Source organism: Rhinolophus hipposideros (assembly GCF_964194185.1).
Source record: "Rhinolophus hipposideros genome assembly, chromosome: 21".
Taxonomy (NCBI): Eukaryota; Metazoa; Chordata; class Mammalia; order Chiroptera; family Rhinolophidae; genus Rhinolophus; species Rhinolophus hipposideros.
Genome location: NC_138067.1, coordinates 30,300,545 through 30,323,632, shown reverse-complemented (window position 1 = coordinate 30,323,632; position 23,088 = coordinate 30,300,545). Strand labels below are relative to the sequence as shown.

Below are 23,088 nucleotides of genomic sequence, written 5' to 3'. Positions count from 1 at the left end.
AGGAAATCAAGAAAACTCCAGATCTCTGCTGGAGGAGGGAAAGGCCAACATGTATAATCACAGGCCTGTCCTGAGGTTCTGAGTGGAGGAATTTACTCACACCCAGCTGCGGCCCTCTAAGCTCTACTTCCAGGTAGGACCACTTGCTAATGACTCCCTCCGGTGAGATGCTGGTCACCACATCTCCTTGGAGCTGATGCCCAAAGTTGCTGATGTCACAGCAACTTTGAATGGATGACTCGTGCAGCTGTTACTAACACCTGGGTTACTTCGGGGCAGGTCAGGGAGGGAGGGCAAGCTCCATAGGACAAAAGCTTTGAGCAACTGCATTACTTACTCGAACAGGACCACAGCAAAAGACTGCACCAGGCGGTAGAAGGTGGGCTCGGAGACACACTTGGAATTGCAGCGCTGTTCAGGAAGAGGGCAGACATGTCATTGGGTGGACCAGGTGGCAGCTCAGAGAGGCTGTGGTCCTCTGCTGAGCATTTCTAAGCTCAGCGCAGCTGGGATGCAAGCCCAGGCCCGTAACAGCCTCCCCTGCTCTACAGAAACCAGGACCCCAGCAGAGAGCTGGCACCTGGCACTCCACCGACCACCGCTTGGCAGAGCACGGGCAGGCAGTTTCCTGCATTTCCTTATGAGAGTTTAACAACTAGGAACTTCACACACTCACCCACACACGGAAAAGCACGAAGGGACAAAACCCCCAAATGACAACACTGGCTATTTCTGGGTGGTAGATTTATGAGTAGTTTTTCTGTTTTGGCTTATCTGCATTTTCTAATTTTCCTTTGAAGAATAAATTATTTGTGATAAAAATATTTTAAGAACTAAGAGCTTAAGCCACATTATTGGAAAAAAAGAACATACTGGATATTTACAAAACTTAATTCCTTTCTGAACTTACAAGGTTGTCATTGTCATGAATACATTACTTTACAAAAACTGAATACGGAGTGTTATTTAATAAAAACAGGCATGGACGGAGCCCACACGCTTGCCTTTAAAAAACTAACCTTTACGGAATTTCATGTAGTTGACAGGTCAGTTTGCCCACTCATTCCTTTCCATTCCTCATTCCATTTGGTGGGGCATCCAAATGAGCTAGCTATTTCTCACTTCCCACTGTCCTTAATATGCCTTTTAAGAACATCTTTAGATAAGTGGGTTTTTTTTCCTTTTTTCTCTTGGGTCATTTCCCTTGACTCTTTTCTCCAGAGGGAGGAATTGGAGAGACAATTAGGATGCAGCCCACCCCCAGTTTCCTCCCCGTCACTTGCCCTTACCTGGGCACTGACGTATCGAGCAAACCACTCCCGGCCTTTCCCACTTTCACTGCTGCAGCACTCCCCAAATTTGGCTTTCTCCTCCTGGTCCAAGTCCTCCCTGAGAAAAAGAGCAGAGGAAAAAACAACTTTCAATCTCTGGAACAAAAAAGGTTATAGTAGGGGGAAGAAGACAGGGAAGAACGCCTAAGTTTTGCACCCCAGCCAAGGACAGAGCCTGACCGACATCAGCTCATCTCTCCCTCTGGGAAACCCCGCGAGGAAATGGTGTTATTTCTATTCCAAAGATGAGGAGATAAGTTAAAGGATCCAATGCAGCTGGGGAGCTGCAAACGGGGGCTCAATCCAGACTTCCTGGCTCTACAGTACACGTTCCTTCCCCCGTGTCTTCCTACGTCCAGTGTGGTCCTGGCGCAAACCAGAGTGACCAAACCCGACCCTGTGGTCTTGGTTCTCCAGCTCATCTTTGGTTCTGAAGTCTTCATGGATAGTCCCGCTGAATTCAAAAATTCCTAATGTGCTCAGTCTCAGCTGGACATATGGGTCTGACGCTGCCTCCCACCAATCAGAAGTGGTTGCTTATTCCTCTGAGCTCGTGAAAAGCCAATCTGCTCAGTCCTGCTCTACGAGTGAGGGATGGAGACCAAGGGACCCCAGGGGTCACTCCCTCCAGAGTGGACAAAGTGCTCACTGACTTCAAACCACTTCTGATCACTCTTGGTGGGGGGCTACTACTCTACCCCAAATTTAATGACAACAAAAATAAAGAGGGCCTGAAGACCAATTGGCTTATGCAATATTTCATTTATTTAAGGTTCTGTAGGAAACATCTCGGACTCATTGATCCCTAAATGCCAACATCAGATGAAATACGAGAATTTGCCAGCCATTTGCAGTGATTTTTGGAGTGCTCCTGAAAACCCATCTGACTTAATTGTTCACGTTCCACGTGGCTGGCAGGCTGAGGCAATTAGAGACCAGCTTTCCCGGCAAATTAGCAAGTTTCTGGGCTCTCTCCCCTTTTCATTAACTGGGTATGCTCAGAGAAAGCTGACTAATTTCCATGTTAGTCAAACAAAATAAGTAGGAAGCCACAGCTACTGCTCTCCTAGAATGCATTCAACACCAAACATAAATGCATTTTTAGATCATCAAATATTTGGATTAGGATTGAAAACTTTTCCCCCCTTTTTTTAACTTCATAGAAAATTGAGGGCACACCTAAAAAGGGTAGACACCCACCTTGCCAGTTTACAAACAAGGGCCTTAAATCGTGATGGAAAATAACATACTCTGCAGAGTGGCAACAGGCAGAAATTCTTACTGCTTTAATGAAAATGAAAAATTTCCCCTTCGTCCAGAGCTCCTCAGATTGTAATGTGTGTGTGAATAGTTTGGAGACCTTGTTAAAAGCAGATTCAGGCGCAGTGGGGCTGCATGGGGCCCGAGACTCTGCATTTCTAACAAGCTCCCACTGCTGCTGATGCTTTGGGTCCACAGACAACACTCTGAGCAGCAAGGCCTTGAACCATGAGTGTTTTCTGTGAAAGATGCAAGACCACCTGTTAGCACCGGACACCCATGAATTTGGGTTTATTTGCCTTCCCTTGCGCCTGGTTGTGATATTAGCACATGCGGGTAGGAGAGCTAGAAGCCGATCCACAGATTCTCTGCTCCTCCATCTGCAAGCTAACTCCCACTTCCTCTTCCTGCTGCTCCAACTGCCAATGCTCCTTACCTACCCCTTCAAGGACCACAGTAGAAAAACCAGAAAGAGGTGAGAGCAAGGGTCCTCCTCTTAGCAGCTGCTTATGGTTCAGCTGCCCATGGCATCACAAGGAGGGAGGGTCACTGAAACCTTCTTGTCTTACTTATATTGCCCCTAAACTTAATGTTAGCTAATCATCGCGGCCCTCTAGCCAAGTGAGACTGTGACGTGGAATGTCCACCAGGAGCTAACCTGGAAGTGCTCAGATACTGGGAAAGTAAAAGTAGTATCGTCTTGGATTCAGCAACAATGCCGTGAGGGTGTCAGTGGAGTGGTCAAAGCAGTGGGTGGGAGGGAAGAAGGGATGACATTCTCCCAATGGTCTTATCTCTAGCCCGGGGAGGGCTTGCCAACCACCGGGCTGGTGAGGGCCTGGAAGCCCTGGCCTCAGGTGGCACCTGGCTCGGGGGACAGAGCGGAGAGAGCAGAGAGGCCCCAGGCCTTACCCTCCCGAGAAGATCTTCTCCACGTAGCTGCGCATGAAATCCCTGAGCTCCAGGGCCTCCTCATCCTTGGCCGACTCTGTGCTCTGGTTGGAAGAGAAGGAGTCGTTGGAGGAGGACCGGTGGTACTGGTCCCAGGACGGGTGCGAGGGCGACTCGCCCATGTCGTTCTCGCTGTCCGCCGACTCCGTGGTCTCACTCTCTGACGCAGCGTCTCCCTGGGAGCTGTCCCCATCCTGCAGCTTTGGTGGCAGCCCCTCCAGGGGCGAGGAGGCGGATGGCTCGGTCCCGAAGTCAATCAGCGAGCCCACAGGGACCTCTGAGGACTCCATGGCTTGCGTGGGCTGCTGAGAAGTACGCCAGGTAGGAGCTGGCGGAGTGGATTCCCAGGAGTGTCAGTAGGAGCCCGCCAATCACATGTGAGCTGCTTGGCAGCTGCTGGCCACCAGGAATGAGTCCGCTGGGGCAGCCCACGTGGCCCTAAGGCATCTAGGATAGAAGCACATAAACACGATCAGCGGGAGAGCAGCAGCCCTTGGGTAAGGGGAACCCAGCGCTGAGAATCCAGACTTCAAGGAATAAATCAAGTCTCCCATTCCCTATAAAGAGAAGAAGCCCAAACTAGCAGAATTGGTGATATTTCTACACTGCCGTCGTTTTTCTCTTGTCCGCTTTACTGTGAAACACCTGGTATGTACGTGGTAGGCACTCAGTAAATGTTTGTTGAGTAAATGAACTAATAAACACCAGCAATCAGGATTTCTCCAAACTAAGCAAGCGGACTTCCAGAGGGCAGCGTCTGCCAGCCCTCTCTCCACTCTGGCCTCCCAGACTGAGGCCAGTAAAGAAAAAGGCAGACCCTAGACTGGCATCTGGAAGTCCCCAGAGACACACCTGCACCTGCCACCTGCTGTCGTTGGGATCAGCAGCTGTGGAAGATGGAGGGGGGAGTGGGGCAGGCAGGGGGATGTCGTCAGACGTTATCAGGAAAAGCGGCTAAGCACATGGGCCCCTCACCTCCTGGGGTCACATCTCTTCCTTCCTCATTTCTTAACATTCTTCCACTCAAGACACAGAACCTTCCCAGGCTTCAGGTACATGGCCTCTCCCATCATCCCTCTCAAGCCCCCTGAAGGTTTCTAAGCTGTATTGGCCACCTGGACCCAACCTCTCCTCCCTGGCCTTCTCCCTACAGCCACCCTGGACGATGACGTCGCCTTCCGGTATCTGTTCCTTCTGCTCTTTAGGCCAGGCGGTCCTCTCCATTCTCTTCCTTCTTCATCCCTGCCCAAAATTCTATCTACCCCTCAAGGCCTGGCTTAGTTACCAGGTCTTCTGAGAAACTTGCTTCCATCCCTATTCAAAACAATGTACTGAGTCCTCTGTGGTGCCTGGCATTCCCTTTACACTCATTTATAGTCCTGCTTGTTTGAAGGGTAGACACTACCCTGTTTCCCCGAAAATAAGACCTAGCCGGACTATCAGCTGTAATGCATTTTTTGGAGCAAAAATGAATATAAGACCCAGTCTTATATGATATTATATGAGACCCGGTCCTATACTATATTAACATAAGACCGGATCTCATGTTAATTTTTGCTCCAAAAGATGCATTACAACTGCTGGTCCAGGTAGGTCTTATTTTGGGGGAAACACAGTAGTATTAATAATTCTGTTTGTCCCACTAAAGTAAAACCCCTGGAGGCCTTAGCCATCTTTGGAGAAATCCGAGTGCAGAGTCTTGACTAAGTAAGTGCCCACTGTACATTTGTTGAATGATGAACAGACCTGATCGTGAACACGCTCTACGAGTCGGGGTAGTCGGCGACCCAAGCTACACAGCAGCAGAGCTGGGAATAGAATCTTCGCTTCTAAACCAGGCCTCCCGACAGCCAGTTCAGGAGTCACCTGCCAGTTCTGGGGCGCTCCCTTCCCAGGGACGAGTGGCAGACAGTGAAGCAGGAAGAAGCAGCCCTTTGGATGCCTCGGCAACTCCGGGCTAGAGCACCCCTGAGCCTGAGCCCAGGCTCTCTCCTCCCCCTTTACAGAACCAAATATCTAGGACAATACCTGGCAGACAGGTGGCCGCCGATATGGATGAACTAATGCATCTTCCGAGGGTAATTCAATATCAAAACTGCATTTACTGCCTGTTAAGAGCTTAATGTTCCCAAAGCACTTACGGGTTCCTCCAAATTCCCCAGCCCAGCATATTTTTAAATGCCCCGAGTCAGAAAGATGGGATGGCTGGCTCCCTGTCATCAGAGTGACAAAGGCACACCTTTAGTAGAGTCCTACAAAGCTTGCCTTGATTTAAAACAGAGAAGCATAAACCTCAGCACAAAAGAACTTTCAGGGCCAGGAATGCAACATGTACTCTTAGGAGCTCAGACAGCAGGACACTACCACTCAGGGGGCTCGAAATTAGAGAGTGATGGGCCTGGATCCCCTCTCACCGGCCGTCAGGGAGCTGTGGCCTCTGCTCTCTGGGCCGGGGTCTCCCCGTCTGAGACATTACGGCCAGGTTAGATTGCTAAGGTCCTTCAGGAAATCGTGTTCTCAGACTCCCCCAAAACCAGAAAGTCACACCTATAACACACCTGATATTAAAATGGAAAAAATCACACACTAGGAAAATGTTTGCAGTCACTATAAGAAAATTGAGTCAATCAATTTATATTATAAATTCACCCAATTCTAACTAAAAAATACAAAAACTGTATTCTAATGGATATACAAACTATTCAAAAGCACACAAGAAGAAACACCATTATTAAATGCTTAGACAATTCTTCAACCCATATTAACAGCCACACATATAGATAGGCAAATTGAAACAATTACGTACTACCTTATACTACTAAATTAGCAAAAATTTAAAAATTACAACCCAAATACCAATGAGGTTATGGTAAAACTAATAGTCTCACACAATCCTGGTAATTGGGATAAATAAGATCTTAGAAAGCAATTTCTATAATTCTTATTTTTCTCTCGTCTGATTCAGGAATTTAAATGCTTGGAATTTATCCTAAGAAAATGATTAAAAACACTCCAAAACAGTTATGTGGGACAAAAAATGCTCACGGCAACAGTACTTCTAATTCTGATAAGTTGGGGGGCCAGGGGGTGGGGGGGTGAGGGAATCTAAATATAGGAAAATGGCACTGAGGTAATTTCCCCTTTTTTATTTTGTTCTTTACCATAACAATGCAGTTTGCAATAACTCAAAATTCAGAGGGAAAAGGAAACAAGTATCTTGAAACGTTTCTAGTGGTCGGAAGGGCTGCGTCTATTTACCAAAGCAGAACCCCCACAGCACAGGACGTTCAAGAGCAGACCAAATCATCACGGCTATTTCTGGTCTACCCTGAGGCTGGTGAGCCGCTCTCCCAGAGCCTTCCTAGCTCAGAAATTCTGGGAGTGCATGAGTCATCCTTTCCCAGAAGCCTCCTCCGTGGGCTCACAAAGGAGGGGACAAAGTGACAGGGAGAAGCACAGGGTGAGGGCCCAGTGCTGGACCCCGTGAGGGCATCGCGGCTTCAGTGCGCAGGCCTTGGGGCCCTGTGCAGTCATCTCATGCCACTGCCCCCCACCCCGCCCTCGGGCCCACAGCCCAGGAATCTCATCTCTCTCAGGACTGAAGGCGGGGGTGCCAAGCCTGGTCATGGAGCTAATAGGGTGAAGGGGCGGTTTGTGCTAAGGGTCTGGGAAGCAACCCCACCTTCTTTCTCTAGGAAGGAAGCCTAATTACAGGGGCAGGACAAGGTGAGCATGCGAGGATCATACACCTCACATGACTATCTGTGTTGAGATGGCCAGAGAACACAGAGGAAGCGGGCCCAGGGGGACTGTTCAGAACCAGCCAGGTGTTGCCATGTAGGACCTCGGGCCCAGTGGTATCAGACCTACAGAGCTTTCCAAAGAATGTTGAAATCCACAGTGTGAAATCTTCCAGTTCTTCAACCCTGGCAACTAATTTATTTCAAAACACACTGTGGGCCAAAGAAAACACGTGTGGATTGTGCCCCGACCCATGTGCTTTGTTCTGCCTCTAAAGAGGCTCCGAGAACCCCCGTAGATCCAGACTCTGAGACTCAGGGTTTTAAATCACGGTGGAATTTCTGCAACTACAGAACATGAATATTGAAAATGCTTTTCTACAGACCCAGAGCAGAACAAACTTTCCCACGTTTGCTCTTTTACAATTCATTTCCTAAACCTATGGCAGAAGTTTCTACTAACCAAATTAGGCTAAAATTCTAAGTCAGCCTATAACTTCCAATGACCTTAATCACCCATTCAAGTACTGTGCAAGGAACTGGGGAAACAACCATGAATAAAGCCCTATGGAACGTGTGTGTGTGTGTGTGTGTGTGTTGGAGGGCAGGGGGAGGGTAAGAGAGAGTTAATAAAATAAAAACCCAGAGACGTCTCAAGGCAACGTCCCCGAGAGTGCTGAGTGGGGGCTTCTCTGGACTGGGGATCCGGGAGGCAGACATCTGAGCTGAGACGGAAGAAGGACCAGCTGGGAAGACTCCAGGGTCTGCTGAGCAGAGTGGTCGGGGCAGAGGCAGCAGCCTGCACAAAGGCCCGAGGCAACGCTAACTGTGGAAAGTTCAAGAACAGGGAAGGCTGATGAGGTGGAGAGCAGCTGCTCTTGGAGAAGAGGTTGGCCGGATGTGCAAAGAGGGCTCCTCAGCCCCGGTGGGTGCCTGGAATGTGTTCTAGGAGTGCTGGGCACCATGGGAGAACAGGGAGCCACGGAGAACAGGATGAGAGCAAAGGGGCCAGTGGAGGCAGGTCTAGTGGGAGGTTTCCTGCCCTCCCCTGGCTACCTCCTCCCCCCAGCCTTTTCCTGCCACAGGGGGCCCTGCTGCAGAAGGAACTGGGAAGGAGATTGCCTTCTTGCGGGTGCTCAGCCACATCCCCACAGGGCTTTGCTCAAACTCTGATTTCCCCAACACCCCAAAGCCACCAGAGGGAGGACTTCTTTAGCAAGCTGATCTTGAGCAATCAGACAAGGTTCCCTGGGGGAGAATCCGGAACTTTCTATCTCTGCCCTTTGCCATAGACCTCAGGCAGCTCCCTCTTTTATGGTCCCCAAGAACTAAGAGACATGCTCTTCTTCCCACAAAAAGAAGAGCGTGCAAACAACTCGCTGGACCAGCACACGTACATGCATGGCTGCCATTCACGTCCACCTAGCTCGTCTCTCATCTCTCATCAGTAAATCCAGGCTTGGCTCGGCTCAGCAGGGGGCCCGCCTGCACTCGGCTAGGACGTGATGGCTCACAGAATCCAAATATGGGTCGCCTGCAACGCCCAGGCTCCTGACCCCAATGCTGTCCCCACGTGTTCTGAGAGCACTGGGCAGCCACGGGAGAACAGGGAGCCAGGAGAACAGAATGAGAGCAAGTAGGGCACAAAGATCCCTGATGCTCTCCTGAGGATACATTTCTAGAAGTGGAGGTGCTGGGTCCAAGGTTTGCACATGATGAAAGCTATGATGATTTTGCCAAATGACGTTCCCCAAGTCTGTACTGTGGCGATACATACTGGGTGGGTGTTTCGTCTGCACCTTCATTTCAACTGGAGTTCAAAACACCTCCTAACCCCACATTCAGAACTCTGATCTGTTTGTTTCACTCGTGGTTTAAGTGCAGGATACTAACAAGGAAGGGCAGGTGCATTTTGCAGACGAGGGAACTGGGATCTGGGAGGCCAGCTGTGTCTCTGGGCGGCCAGGACACCCCCTCACCCCCGGCCTTTGACGAAGACGTCTGGTTTGATTGCTTTGCCTGATGACTAGTCCAAACCAAAAACAAACAAACAAACAAACAAACAAAAAACACTAGTCTCTTCTTCCTTGAAGTTCAGCTCCACTCAGTCAGACTGGGAGAATCATTTAAATCTGTACCAGTTTCCTATTTTTGGAACTTGTGACTTGGAATTTGTTTGTCCTAATCATTTGGATTATTACCAAGTAAAGGAGATCTCACACATGGCAGGCGTTAGAAGCAGCACTGTAGGGAGATAAGCTGGCCCCTCCTGGCTCACAGGGGGAAGCTGAACAAGACCCCCTGGAACAACATGAGAGGGCTGAAAACAGAAATCGAGGCTGACATTATCAGAGCAGTTGATGCTTTCCAAGGCACAAAAACATGTAAAAATGGAGCATTCTCTACAACTCCATCAAGCTGCTGGGCAGTATTGCGCTTTTACCTCCACTTTAGAGATGAGACGCCTGGGGCTAGAAGAGGGAGGTGTGTGGCAGTGTGGGATCACCAGGTGGGTGGGAGCAAAGCAGGACCACCTATTGTTCGGACTAGAGGTCAAAGGTCCCTCGCAGAGGCTGTCTGAGCTTGGGCTATATTTTGACCTCTCTCTCCAATGGGGCCTCCTGTAAAGCAGTGAGCTAACCTCCCCATACAAAACCTCCCTTGCTTTGCCTAAATGTGGTAGACGGCCAGTGAAAATTAGGAAGCAGAACCGCGCCAAATGTGGATATTAACAGACCCTTTGCCCAGAGACCCCAGTTCATAAAACTGTCAACCCTTCCTGACCCCATGCAAAGGTTCTGTCCAAACAGAGAGAAGGTGAGGCTCTTGGGTGGGAAGCAGAGTAATAAACTCTCCCCTCACACTCACCGGACTTAGGTTAACACTGGGATTTAACCCTCAAAGGACAGTTCCTCTTAGATAGGGGCACCCTTCTTCATGCAGCTTTCTTTAAGTAACACAGCTACTGACCAATTGAATGCCCTCTGTGGCTTTTCAGTAGACTTCTTTCAGGAAAAATGCCCAAAGATCCCAAGGAAAGCCAGTCTTTTCTGCCTCTGTGGTTGTGATCAGAGGGCATCCTGCCGCGCAGGACTTTGCATGACCTGTAATGGAAGGGCAGGGTCGATGTGACTTGCTAAGGAAGACAACGAGCCTTATTTGCCCATCCGGGAATGGGGCCAGGGCTCGGCCAGGAACAGGCTTTGGATGTGATGGCATCTTCTTAGCTTGATGTCTCAGCTGGATGCTGCCCAGGAGTAGCAGGAAGAGCCTGGCCAAGAGGAAGCACCCAATTCTCAGCACATGAGGCTCAGCCTAAGGGGCCCATGGGGAGGCTTTTCACCTAACGTCGTGGTTCTCCGCTGAGCCAGGGCACCGCGGACAGCTGAGCAAAGCCGTAGGTATCCCCCAGGGCTACTGTGGGATACTTCCATTTTTTGAGGGAATACCTGGGAATAACCTGACACCTGCTACACACACAGCAAGTGACTAGCGTGCAGTAGTTCACTGTTCCCCATCAGGTCACGCGATATGCCTGTCGATGTGATCATGTCCTTGGGCAGCTGGATTTTCAGCAGTTTATCGTGATAAAAAGCAAGTAGGGCACAAAGATCAACGGGACAGGAAAGGAGAGTGGCCATGTCCAATCTAATTCCATGGACTCGAAGTTGTGCAGAACCCAAAAGGCACAGATGTCCCATTAGTCAGTAATTAAGAATGAAATGCAAATGTTTTCTCCAATGGTGTGGTACCCTCGCCAACGTCCATGTCCTAAACCCCAGAACCGGTGAATGTTACTTGACATGGCCAAAGGGCCTTTGCAGCTACGATGAAGCTCAGAGCCTTGAGATGGGGAGATGATTCTGGATTATCCCCCCACCCCAGGTGGGACCAACGTAATCACAAATGTCCTTATAAGAGGAAAGCAAGAGGGTCAGAGTCCGAGAAGGAGATGTGACAAAGCTAAGATGCTGGCTTTGGAGGTGGAAGGAGGGACAAAAGCCAAGACATGCCGGTGGCCTCTAGACTGGAAAAGCCAAGGAATGAGATTCTCCTCTGGGGCTTCCAGTAGGAACTAGCCCTGCCGACACCTTGACGTTAGCCCACTGAGACGGATTTTGAACTTCCGTTCTCCAGAACGGGAAGACAGCAAACATGTTGTTTTATGCCCCTGGGTTTGTGGTAATGTGTTCAGGCAGCCACAAGAAACTCACATGAACAGCTAGTTTGCTGTTAGGACATCAATACGTGAGTTGCTTGGACGATCAGGTATTTGTTTTAGCCTAGGGTGCCGGGGAAAACGAGCGAGACAATAAGGTGCTGTGAAAGTTAGAGAACCTCTGGCCTGGAGAGAAGGCCTGGGGCCCACGCCCAACAAATCCCTTACCTGCCACTTGAGCTTCCAACCTGAAGTAGGATCTCACATCCCAGCACTCATTAGCTGGTGGGGATCACTTAGCTTTTATTTCCCGTTATTATAAACATATTGTCAGAGGAAGGTTCAGAACTACAAAAGGGAAGGAAAACCTCTTGATCCCACAGTCCCATCTCCATTGCTGTGTATTCCTTCCTAGTCTTTGTTAATAGGCAAACATTTATTGTGACCATTTCAACGCTAAGAGAAATCTGAATGTTTGTTTTGCACCTGGCCAGCGGCTACCCCTCCTGTGACATCTACAAACATGAAGGTGACCCCGTGAATACTGTTCTCTGGTCCTCTGAAGAGTGTTGTATTTCAAACTGACCTAATCGAGATCAACAGTCAGTCTGGGTTTGGCTAGAGGAATTAGGGGAGACTGACCCCGGGCTTAGATTTCTGGTCTCTAGGGCTGTCTTGAGATAAGTGAACTCGATCAATTATTAGATTACTGTTATCTGCTTTTGTTCAGCTATTAAGTGACAATAATGAACGGTTTCCAGGAAAATCATGCCTCACTGAAATAGCTGGAAGAGAGGAGAGGGAGAAGAAGGAAGCCTTTCAGCACACTGCTAAACGCAATCACTCTGTAAGGAAACGTGAACATGATGGGTGAAAATGTCAAATGCCCCGGTTCCACAGAACCTCCTCCGCTCCCCTGTGCACCAGTCTGCGCTGGCCATCTCACAATGACAGGTATGGGAACTGCTGTCACATCCCCCCTTCCCCTTCCCCCTACTCCTCCCTCCTCCCACCCAGCCTGCCACAAATAATCAGCTTCAGCAGCAGTGGCAGGGGCTCCCTCCTGCAGCTCCATCTGTATTTGTTCAACCCACTCCACACTCCTGCTGGTGCTCCTCTCCCCTTGCAGTCACAAGTCAGAGAAGGACCCCAATGGGCTGGCTTGGGCAGGCTGTGGGAAGGACGCCCCAGGAGCCGCACTGCACAGCCCGGCCCTCCAGCTTGCCAGCCAGACCAGCCAGACCGTAGCTTGGGCTTGCAAAAACACGCTTCCTGTTGCTCAGAACCTCTCATACTATGAGACCACAACAAGGAGACTTCCATCTGCCTCTGCCAGGGGCTGAAGAGCTCAGTCCCAAAGCTCCTGACAAATACACCGACTCATCTGGCTGGCTGATAACTGACTTTGCCTTGGAACCAGGAAGAGACTTTTGGGCCTTTGAGGCTAAGAAGCAATGGTCGGTCTAACGAATGAATACATGTCGAATAAGACGAGATGTCACTGATGGCCTTTTAGATGTCAGTGTATTCCGGCAGCTGTTCAGACACAGATTTATATCTAGTCTATGTGGGTCTAGGGCTACTTACAGGCCAGTGCAAGCAAAGAAACCCATCACATTTGGGCAATGAATGTAGTGGTGTTTTCTGGCAGCCAAAGCAAAAACGGGAATCACACTGGGTCGTAAAAATCTTTCGTTGTGACAAATTCATTGGTAGACTAACCTTTCCCAGACACTGAATTTAAAAATGAATTTGTCAATAAGGTCCTCACATGGAATGACACTGATGATTAAGTGAAAATCTCTAACAAGTTCTGTAAAAGACAAAGATGTTGAAACATACATTTTAAAAATGACTCTCTAAGAATCTCTAAGAATCATTACACTAATTCAGTATCGGTGTTTGTCTGGCTGGAACACGCTGGTAGGTGCAGATGAGATTCCCCTGGTGACACAGGGACGGGGCGTCACATACCTGGGGACCTCGTACTGAACATGCCCGTGAGGGCCTCTCTCCCTCAAATACCAGATGTTCCAGAGGGCTTTCGGCAAGCGCCGGATCACAGACCATTTGCGGCTGATTCCTCCGAGAGCGCAAGTGCCCACATTCTGATTTAATAATCAAAACAGGATCGATGTGCTGAAGCTCCCGGTGGGAGAGGACTGTCATTCTGTCGTGACCCTTGAAGGGGCTGACTTACTCCCTGGGATCCGGACAGCCGCAGCGTCTCAGGCAGCTGCAGAGGGACTCTTGTGGGGAGTGTTGCCCAGGACAAGAAGGGCAGTGGCAGCTCCACCCTGTTTCTCCACAGCCGCCTGCAGGCACCCTGGGGCGCCCACAGGATGACCTGGAAGAGGTAGCCCTCTACAAGGGAGCACGTTTGAACTGGCGCCTGACAGGATGACAGGAGACGGCCACTCCTGACTGCCAGGCCTACTCTCTAGCTGGCTGCACCTCTCTGTGGTCCAGGATTAACCTCACAACCTGCTCCCCCATCAGAAGTTCCCCAAGACTCAGTAGCCTTGTGTGTTTCTGTCACTGCGGGATTCTCAGCGCCAGAACAGTGGAGTGTCTATTGTTGTTGAAAACTCACAGGTCAGGGTTCAAAGGTGATCTCCATGGCCACAGGCTGCTTCCCCCACCCCTGCAGTAGTTTGTCAAGTCATCTGGCCCAAGCCGGCTTAATCACTACCACACATTTCCTGCCACTGCCCTTGGTGCTCCGAGAAGGGAGAAAACAGCTTCAGAAAGACTGTCAGAAAAACCCCTCACTGCCAGTGTACTTAGAGAGCTGAAAGGAGAAACAGCTACGGGATCACTTTTTGATCTTTCAGTCAATGAAGTTTATAAGCCATTCTGCTAGGCTGAGGCTGCACAAGAGACCACCACACAATTCCTGACCCCCATGGACTTCCGCTCTCACCCACAAGGCAAAGAAAACTCATTCGACAACTGAAACACAAACCTGCTTTCTGCGTAGGGGCTGTGTGCAAAGCAGTATGCAAAGAAGAGTCATTTATAGACCCAAACTTTAAAAAGTGCACGCCTAGTAAGAAGAATAAGACAAGTGTGTAAGTAATTGTGTGATTGGGCAGAGGGCACCAGCAACTGGGGTACCAGGGTGGCTCAGGAGATGCGAGACCACATAGAAAGGCAAGGGAATTGTCAGGGAAGACTGCCTGAGCGGCATCTCTGACAGCTGGGTCAGTTACTGCTAAAGAGATCTCAGAAGGGAGGCATCCCCGGAGAGCGATCCACATCAAACAAGCGTGGACACTTCCCGTGGGGTAGGCTGTGAAATGTGTGTACCTCCCTTTGGTGTGTGGAACGCAATGAACTAGCACTGCAGTGTGGCCTTGGGAGAAACTTACTTATTCTGTCTTGAACCAGGGACTTCCAGGGCATTTCAAAGATTTCTGATGGCAAAGTGTTGAGACGTGGCCTCCCAGGGCTGGGCTTTTCTAATATGGCTCTGACTAAAAGGGACACAGCGTGGGAGGTTTGGGGAGGGTCACGGGCGCCTATGGCAGATCAGAACCCATGTTCAGGACCCTCATGCCATCCCTCGCAACACAACCTCCAGCTCCCTGAGTTCAAGGTGTCTGCTGGGATGCGGACAGTTGCAACTGATCAGCTATCACTCCCAGGAGAGTCCAGGCCAGATGTGGATTTAGGATGAGGAGTCGGGAGCAGAGAGAAGCACAGAACCACTTAGAGAGCAGAGAAGGGCTGAGCTGCACTGCTGACGAGGACAGCTTGGGAAGCCCGGGGAAGGGGCACCGCTGGAATTGCAGAGTCGCTGCTCTCAGGAGAGCGAGCACAGATCGCCCCCAAAGCCCTGCACAAAGCACCAGCATAGGGGTCTAAATTGGGCTGACAGCCCAAGCTGGTCAAGGAGACTGGAATTGAGCACACGGCTGCCACAGTAATGAATTACGACTCAGCCTTTACAAGGGAAGTCTCCAAATCATGATCGCTCATCTCTGAGGAAGTGACAGTAACAGGGGGAGAGGTGAGAAAGAGCAGACGTAAACCTCACTGCAAAGAGGAAGACGAAGACAGCAGACTCTGTGGAATAGATTAAGGGAGGTAGCCGTGTCAGGGGATACCTTGAAAGAGGTTACTAACAGGAGGGTTCTGTGGGCACCACGGAAGGGAAGTGGTGAGGACAGGTCAGAAGGCGATGCCACGCTTTGCTGCAGTGCTGTCGTGTCGTTTCTTACAGACTCGGAGATCACGAGACACTGTGTAAGGAGTGCACAGGTCTTAGCACAGTACTCGACAAACGTACGACAGCTTTGAGGACAAGACAGAAAAATCTGGACTGAATATTGTGTGATTAAGTGCATTTATAAATATCGGATTTCATTATCCTAAATTACACGTTTTTAAATTTTTTTGGTTTTGCAATCTATGATCTCTGAAATTGGGTGTGTCTTACCATTGCTCCAGCCAGGCCCATCACGATACAGTTGTCATTGTCTGGAGATAAGAGTGGACCCTCTTTTTTTTTTTAAGCAATTAAAAAGATAAATTCAAAGTATACACAAATCATAATCATATCACTGAATGAATTCCCTCCAAATGCATATCCCATGTAATCACCACCCACTTCAGGGAGCAGGACGTGCCCCTCTCCGTTGGGCCCTTCCTCCAGGACGCCCCTCTTCCCTAAAGGGAAATGGACGGAGCACCCTGAAAAGAGCATGCTGATAGCAGAGAGTAAGGTATTTTACAGAAACCCAGGGGCTTCCCAGGGCTCTGCGACAAATTCAGAACGGGTCTATGAACATGAAGAAGTTTTAGAAGTCCTTTAACCAATTTATTTTGCAAATATTTTCCTCTTTATTATGGACAAGAATGATATTTGATAATAATCTATGTCTAAGTAATTCTAAAGGAGTTCTTTCAGTAAAGACAGAATAAAAGTTCTAAGTCAAAAGAAAGCATTGTGTGAGAGTTTAAATGGCAGTGTTTAATCTTTCTTCATAGTGCATAAAATGATGGTGCCCTTTACAACTGATGAGGTCTTAAATTCAATGAACTATGGTGGTTGAGCCCTTTACCCAGAGTCAACTTGGAAAGATGTTCTATTGCTAACGGGCAAAGGCCTCCAGTCCAGGCTCTACCCGACACGTTCATTAAATACTCATATTTGAAATGAAATAACATGTTGATGGAGAATGTGGGGACACAGAGCCAGAGGGATAGTTAACTCAGAGAATGACACAATTGGGATCCAAAAAGATTTTGGCAGACTTCAGAGGTGGGCTGAGTCTAAAAGACATCTCTTCAGAACCACAATGAGATATCACCTCACATCTGTTAGAATGGCTATTGCCAAGAAGACAGAGATAACAGATTCTGGTGTGGATATAGAAAAAAGGAAACACCTGTACACTGTTGGTGGGAATGTAAATTGATTGGTATACCTATTACAGAAAACAGTATGGAGGTTCAAAAAATTAAAAATAGAACTACCATATGACCCAGCAATTCTACTTCTAGGTATTTATCCAAAGGAAATCACTATCTAGAAGAGATATCTGCCCATCATGTTCACTGCAGCATTATTGATAATAGTCAAGACATGGAAACAACTTGTCCATTAATGGATAAATGGATAGAGTGTTGTATGCTACACACACACACACACACACACACACACACACACGGACACACACGCGCGCGCGCAGAATATTATTCGGCCATAAAAAAGAATAAAATCCTGCCATTTGCGACATGGATAAAACTAGAGGGCATCATACCAAGTGAAATAAGTCCGACCAAAAAAAAAAATACTGTATGATCTCACTTATATGTGGAATCTAAAAAAACCAAACTCATAGAAACAGAGATTACATTTGTGGTTGCCGGAGGCAGGAGGTGAGAGAAAGGGGTGAAAGTGGTAAACCGGTACCAACGCCCAATTACAAGACAAATAAGTTCTGAGGGTGCAATGTACAGCCCGGTGACTATAATAACAACACTGTGCTGTGTGTGTGAAAGTGGCTAAGCGAGTAGATCTTAAAAGTTCTCATCACAAGAAAAAAACATTTGTAACTATGTGAGCTGATAGATGTTAACTTCATGCAGTGATCAGGTCACAGTATACACATATATTAAATCATTATGTTGTACATCCTAAAGGTACACAATGTTTGTTATATGTTAATAGCTCATAAAACTGAGAAAACTTAAATAAAAAACGCCTCTTGATAGAAAATTTGTTCATTCCCTGGGTGCTTGCGGAGGGCTTTCCATGGGCTGGCCATACTGTGGGAGCAGAGGTGATGACATGATTTCTGCCCTTGAAAACTCATAAATTGTTAGCGAGGGAGTCCGATATTTTGACCCAAAGTTACCCAAGTCCAGTAGCGAAAGGCAGCTCATCAGTTGAAGGCACGTGCGCTGAGTCAACGTGTTTGATGCGAACCACAGAAAACTCTCCACTGGCCTTCAGCTGCACTGACAAAAGTACCTGATCCAAAACAAGAGCGACGGTTTCACTCGCTCTGCTTCTGCCCGTAGGGCTGCCCGAGCCACACCTTGAAAGGCAGATCAACCTCTCTTAGGGCGAGTGAACACATCCAAGAACCCATAGGCATTACTCTCCTCAACCGCCACGTGCAAAGCAACCCATCAGAATGTGTCCTTTTTGGAAAAAAAATAATAAACTTGCCAAGACATTTTGATTTAATAAATGCCGGTGAGACTTTAAAAAACAAAGGAAAGGAAAATGGAGAGAACTATTGAGACTCTGAAGAGCACGCAAAAAAAATAAAAATAAAAACAAAAGCCTGCCTGCTAATAGTCACAGGAGCAATGGTGAGGAAGTCCAGGACATGTAGTGTGGGCAAAGGAACTTGGGGGACAAGATGGGCGGTCTTCAAACGTTCGAGGAGTGGCCACGTAACCGAGGATCAGATCGTTCTATGTGGCTCCAAAGGGAAGAACGAGCGTCCCAGTGGAGCCCTGGCAAGGCAGAACGGTCCCTCCAGAGTCCCCTTGTCAGGGAAGCTGGAAGCGGAAGGTGGACATCTGCTGTTAGCAGCTTAGTAGTGGGAGAGGCTGCTGGACCGCGAGGGCTTCGCGCCGTGTCCACTCTGAGATATCCTTTTATGATGCTCAGTGCAGGCTTTTCACCACGGCAGCTGTCATAATGGTTCTACCTGACAGTAACTTCTATTTTATGACCTCCGGGAAGAAGAGAAGGTCTGAAATGCTCATAGTGCACAGGAAAGAGATAATGGACCAGCTGCTGCTTCCCCAATGCAATGAGAGAACAAGACGGCGTCGTAATCCATAAAGACTTCCTAACAAAACTGTGACTTTGCTGGATCAGTAAGCGCTGGGACGGAGCCTTGGAAGAGACACATTCCCTGCCTCACGGAGCACGCAGTCTGGTGATCCTGTCTCCCTTGGTTCAGGAACAGTGCAGAAGGGTCCAGAACAAACCCCAATTCACCACAGTGCCAAAGCCCAGAAGGGTCCAGGGGTTCAGTTATCCCCCAGTGCATTAGAGAGGAAGGAAAAGGAATATCTATTACAAACCAGTGGCTCCTCCACAGTCTAAGCCTCTGATGTTTCTTAGTTCTTCAAAAGTTGTACTAAGTCCCAACGCAAAAGTCACCTCACACAAGCATTTGGATGTACATTTTGCACTTCACTAATGTTTAATGTATTCTAGGAAATTCCTCAGCGAACTGGGGAGCCCTCTAGTTTAAAGCAGAAAGGAGGGATTTGGTGACAGCCGTTTTCCATTAGTTTTTGCTATTAACTTACTAAGTTGGTTCCATTATAACCAAATGTTGGAATTTACTGCAAGGCATGCCCCTCCCCCCGTCGGTAAGCAGCTGTACCTCTTTAGTAAAAGAAGGACACAGCTGACAATTCAAGGACAGCTGGATTCAATTTGGATAGAAACCCCCTGGCCTTCCATCCTTTTGGGTAATTTGGCAAAATAAATGCATATTGCCCCAACCCCTGGTATGAAGATAGCTACACTCTAGTAGATTGGGATAGGCTCCCCAAAAGATCTGAGACGTGATCCTTCACCAAAGAATTGAGGGAGGTTAGAGATGGAACTGAACAAATGTCCATTTTCTCCCAGCTTGGTGCTTTGCTCCCTTTGGCCCAATAAAGGGCTAAAGCAAAGAGCTGTGCGCACCGGACACCTGCATCTCTGGGGGAGAAAAAGGCTCTGGTAAAACCCTCCTGGACACGGGGATCACCTGGCAAGTTGCAGAAAGCATTCTGCTTAACAACTGCCAGTGTTTGTCACTGCTTCACCATGACATCCGTCATCTCTGGATGGTGGTCACGGCGCTCTGCAATCTGGAGCTGCTCAAGGCTGCCCACGCCGCTCTCCAAGGGCCACATGCAAAAGGGGACACTGCCACTATTCAAAAGCGACCTTGAATAAGCATTTGGTTGTTGGTTTCTTCAAGACGGAACTTCTGCTTCAGTCAGGCTGGTTTCAACTCTCTCTCTCTCTCTCTCTCTCTCTCTCTCTCTCTCTCTCTGTCTCTCTCTCTCTCTCTGTCTCTCTCTCTCTCTGTCTCTCTCTCTCTCTCTCTCTCTGTCTGTCTCTCTCTCTTTCTCTGTCTCCTAATGCTTTCTTCATTTCCCTATACACACTACCCACCTCTCTCTGGCTAAATCTCTTGGCACGTCCTGAGCCTGCTCTTCGACATGGAGAAATCTGAAAATTGTTATTGTGCTATGCTAGTGTTTTGCATAGGTCATTTGCGGTCTTTTGAAATCCTCCCTAATGTTGAAACATGTTTATTTTAAAAGTCTATCTATTTAATCTGCCCTAAGGAAATAACCCAAAATATGGCCAAGAAACATATATGCAACATTACTGATAACAGCAAAAATTGAAAATAACCCAAATGCTCAGAAAGAAAATTGTGTATACCCTGTTATATTGGTTATGGCACTTCACTGAACTATTACAAAGAGCAATAATGACAACCTGGCATCATGAAAATGTCTATGTTAAATGAAAATGAAGTGAAAAATGAAAAACCCAAGATATGAAATTATGCTCTCCCCATTTACAATGATGTAAAAATAACACAGGACAACGCCACAGCTCTCCTGTGTGCCCTATACTATTGCTATAAGGATCAAGTGAGCTAATTAATAAAACAAAAAAAATTGTCAAATGACGAAAGTAGTAGACAAATTGTAAATGGTATTAATATGAGGCTTTTGACGAACGTTCGGTACCTGAATCAACAGGGCAATGGAAACTTTAAAGATCACATCAGTATCAGAGGCCCTGGAGGAAGTGGCCGCTTCAAAAGTTCTGCTTTACAATTGGCACGTGGTTTTGTTTTCATCCATAGCAACGTGCGTAGATGGAAATGTGTGATAGAGTTAGCAGCGTCAAGAGTTCACTCCTTCAGAAAGTCTGTTCACAAAGCAAGAGTTATTCTTGCAATAAAGACTTTGCTTTATTTGAGTGGATGTGTGCCTGAGTGAGAGAGAGAAAGAGAAATCTGCTTTATGAGATTGACTTGCTTATCAAGCCCCGGTCAGATTTTGCAGCATGAGCTATACACTTTGGTGACTACCTGGATACAAACACTTGATATTCTAGATTAAAGACTCTTCATTCTCAGAGCAATCTTTCTCCACTGCTCCCTGTATACTTTCCCTACGATTCCCGGTGGGGGGAAATAAAGCTCATTTGCTTACCATTCACTTCAACCTGGCAGCCTGAGGGGTGCTGAGGAACCCCCCACTCTGCAAGGGCAGATATGTAAAGAGGGGAATAAGGACATTTCCAGGAACAGGATTCCATAAATCCTGTATGTGACCCTGCAGAGCAGGTAATCCTGTCAATATCTACCCAATCTTTCAATTTTTATTTTCCTCTTTCCCCATACAAACCGCAATTTTCCTGAGCCAGATACATCCTGACTTCCTCATTTCTTTGGTGAATGCCTCTACAACATACGTCTTCTGGCTTCCTTATGGTCCTGAGCAAGATGGAGTCACTACCCGCCACCCTGTCTTGCCTATTGATTGGCCTATTGATTGCAGCCATAGATTTGCACAGAATAAGCAGAGCAGGTATTTGAGGTCTCTGAAAAGTAAACCGTGGCGGGCAGATGAGTGAAGACAACCAGAATTTGAAGTGTCTCCAAAGGGCTGGTGAGTTTGCCATCTCCCACTCCAGGACCCACAGCCTGGACTGAACGCAATCGGGTGCCCAGTAACGAGCATCAGCGCAGACAGCAGAGCGCCACAGGGATACACCTCGTCCTGGCTCATGGAGCAGGAAGGGGGTGGCCTACTTCTCGGAGATGGTGGGCTAAATCACAAGGGTTTTCCTTTTTTCATGCCTCTGTCTTCTCAGCTGCCTTGTGTCCCCATCCCCACGCAGGTCTGTAGCAGTAGAGGCTCCACAGGTGCCCGAAACTGTGAGGGACGGAAACTTCCTTTGCGATTGGAGATGCTGTGGTCTCAGGAGGGTGAAAAACCCATTGGATTTTCTCTCAGTCTGCCTCTCGCTTGGTCATGGATGTGAGCTAAGGAAGAGGGTAGCAGGCCAAGAGGAATAAAGCCCCTGCTTTCTGGCTGAAGGACCAAAGGCAGGAGACCCCAGAAACTGGTAAGTACTAGAGAGATTGCCAAGAGGGAAGAACTCAGGAAAACAACCCCATAATCTGTTTATGAGCTCCTGGGCTCACCCCTGAGCTAAGCCTGTGTAGACATAATGCTAACCAGCCTCCCATGGACTCTCAAGTTCAGGAGAGACCACTGCCGAGGAGCCACATGGGCCTAGAGTGGCACTCAAGGGGCAGATCTGAAGAGTACATGAAGACTTTGAAAATACCACAGATACTGAAATCCACAGAATCCAAACTCAAATTGGTTCTCATAACCTAACATTCAAAATATTTAGAATCAATTCAAAATTACCCCCATCATACAAAAACATCAGGAAAACCCTCAACTTGCCTGGGACGAGATAACCAAGAGATGCCAGTGCCAAGATGACAGCTACTAGAATTAGCTAAGACTTCAAAGCACTTATAAAAAATACTCCACGAGGTACGAGGAAACATTCTTGAAATGAAGGGGAAGATTAAAAGTCTCAGCAAAGAAACAGAAGATATAAAGAAGAAGCAAAAGGAAAATTGAGAACTGAAAACGAACCACTATCAGATCGGCTCAACAGCAGTATGAATATGACAAAGGAAAAAAAATCAGTGAATAGGAAGACAATAACTGATAAATAACAATGATTTAATATGAATAACAGAGAAAAAAAGGTTTAAAAAAAACCCAATGAACAGAGCCTTGGGGACTTGTGGGACAATACTAAAAGACAATGTGTGTGTCGTTAGAGTCCCAGAAGGAGAGGAGAAAGAAGGCATAAGGCAGTACAATATAGTGCAATATATATATTCTTCTACACATAATCCATTGGTCAAAAAGGAAGTCTCAAGGAGAATTAGAAAACGTTGAACTGAATGAAATTGAAAATACAACATAGTAAAACCTATGAGATTCAGCCAAACCAATGCCTAGAGAGATGTATTAGGTTGATACAAAAGTAACTGCAGTTTAAAAGGTTAAAAATAATTGCAAAAACCGCATTTACTTTTGCACCAACCTAATACATAGC

General features: G+C 47.7%; 1 protein-coding gene across 2 annotated transcripts in view; it reads right to left on the bottom strand.

Annotated features, from left to right (window-relative positions):
* KIAA0513 overlaps positions 1-23,088 on the bottom strand; it is a 57,736-nt gene that overhangs the window by 22,907 nt on the left and 11,741 nt on the right. For both annotated transcript variants that reach the window (XM_081030832.1, XM_081030833.1), the window contains exons 2-4: positions 3,504-3,989; positions 1,290-1,389; positions 338-411 (exon numbers count right to left, since the gene is read on the bottom strand). In XM_081030832.1, the coding sequence (XP_080886958.1) occupies positions 338-411; positions 1,290-1,389; positions 3,504-3,832 (503 nt within the window). In that variant the 5' untranslated portion in view covers positions 3,833-3,989. The remainder of the gene's footprint in view (positions 1-337; positions 412-1,289; positions 1,390-3,503; positions 3,990-23,088) is intronic.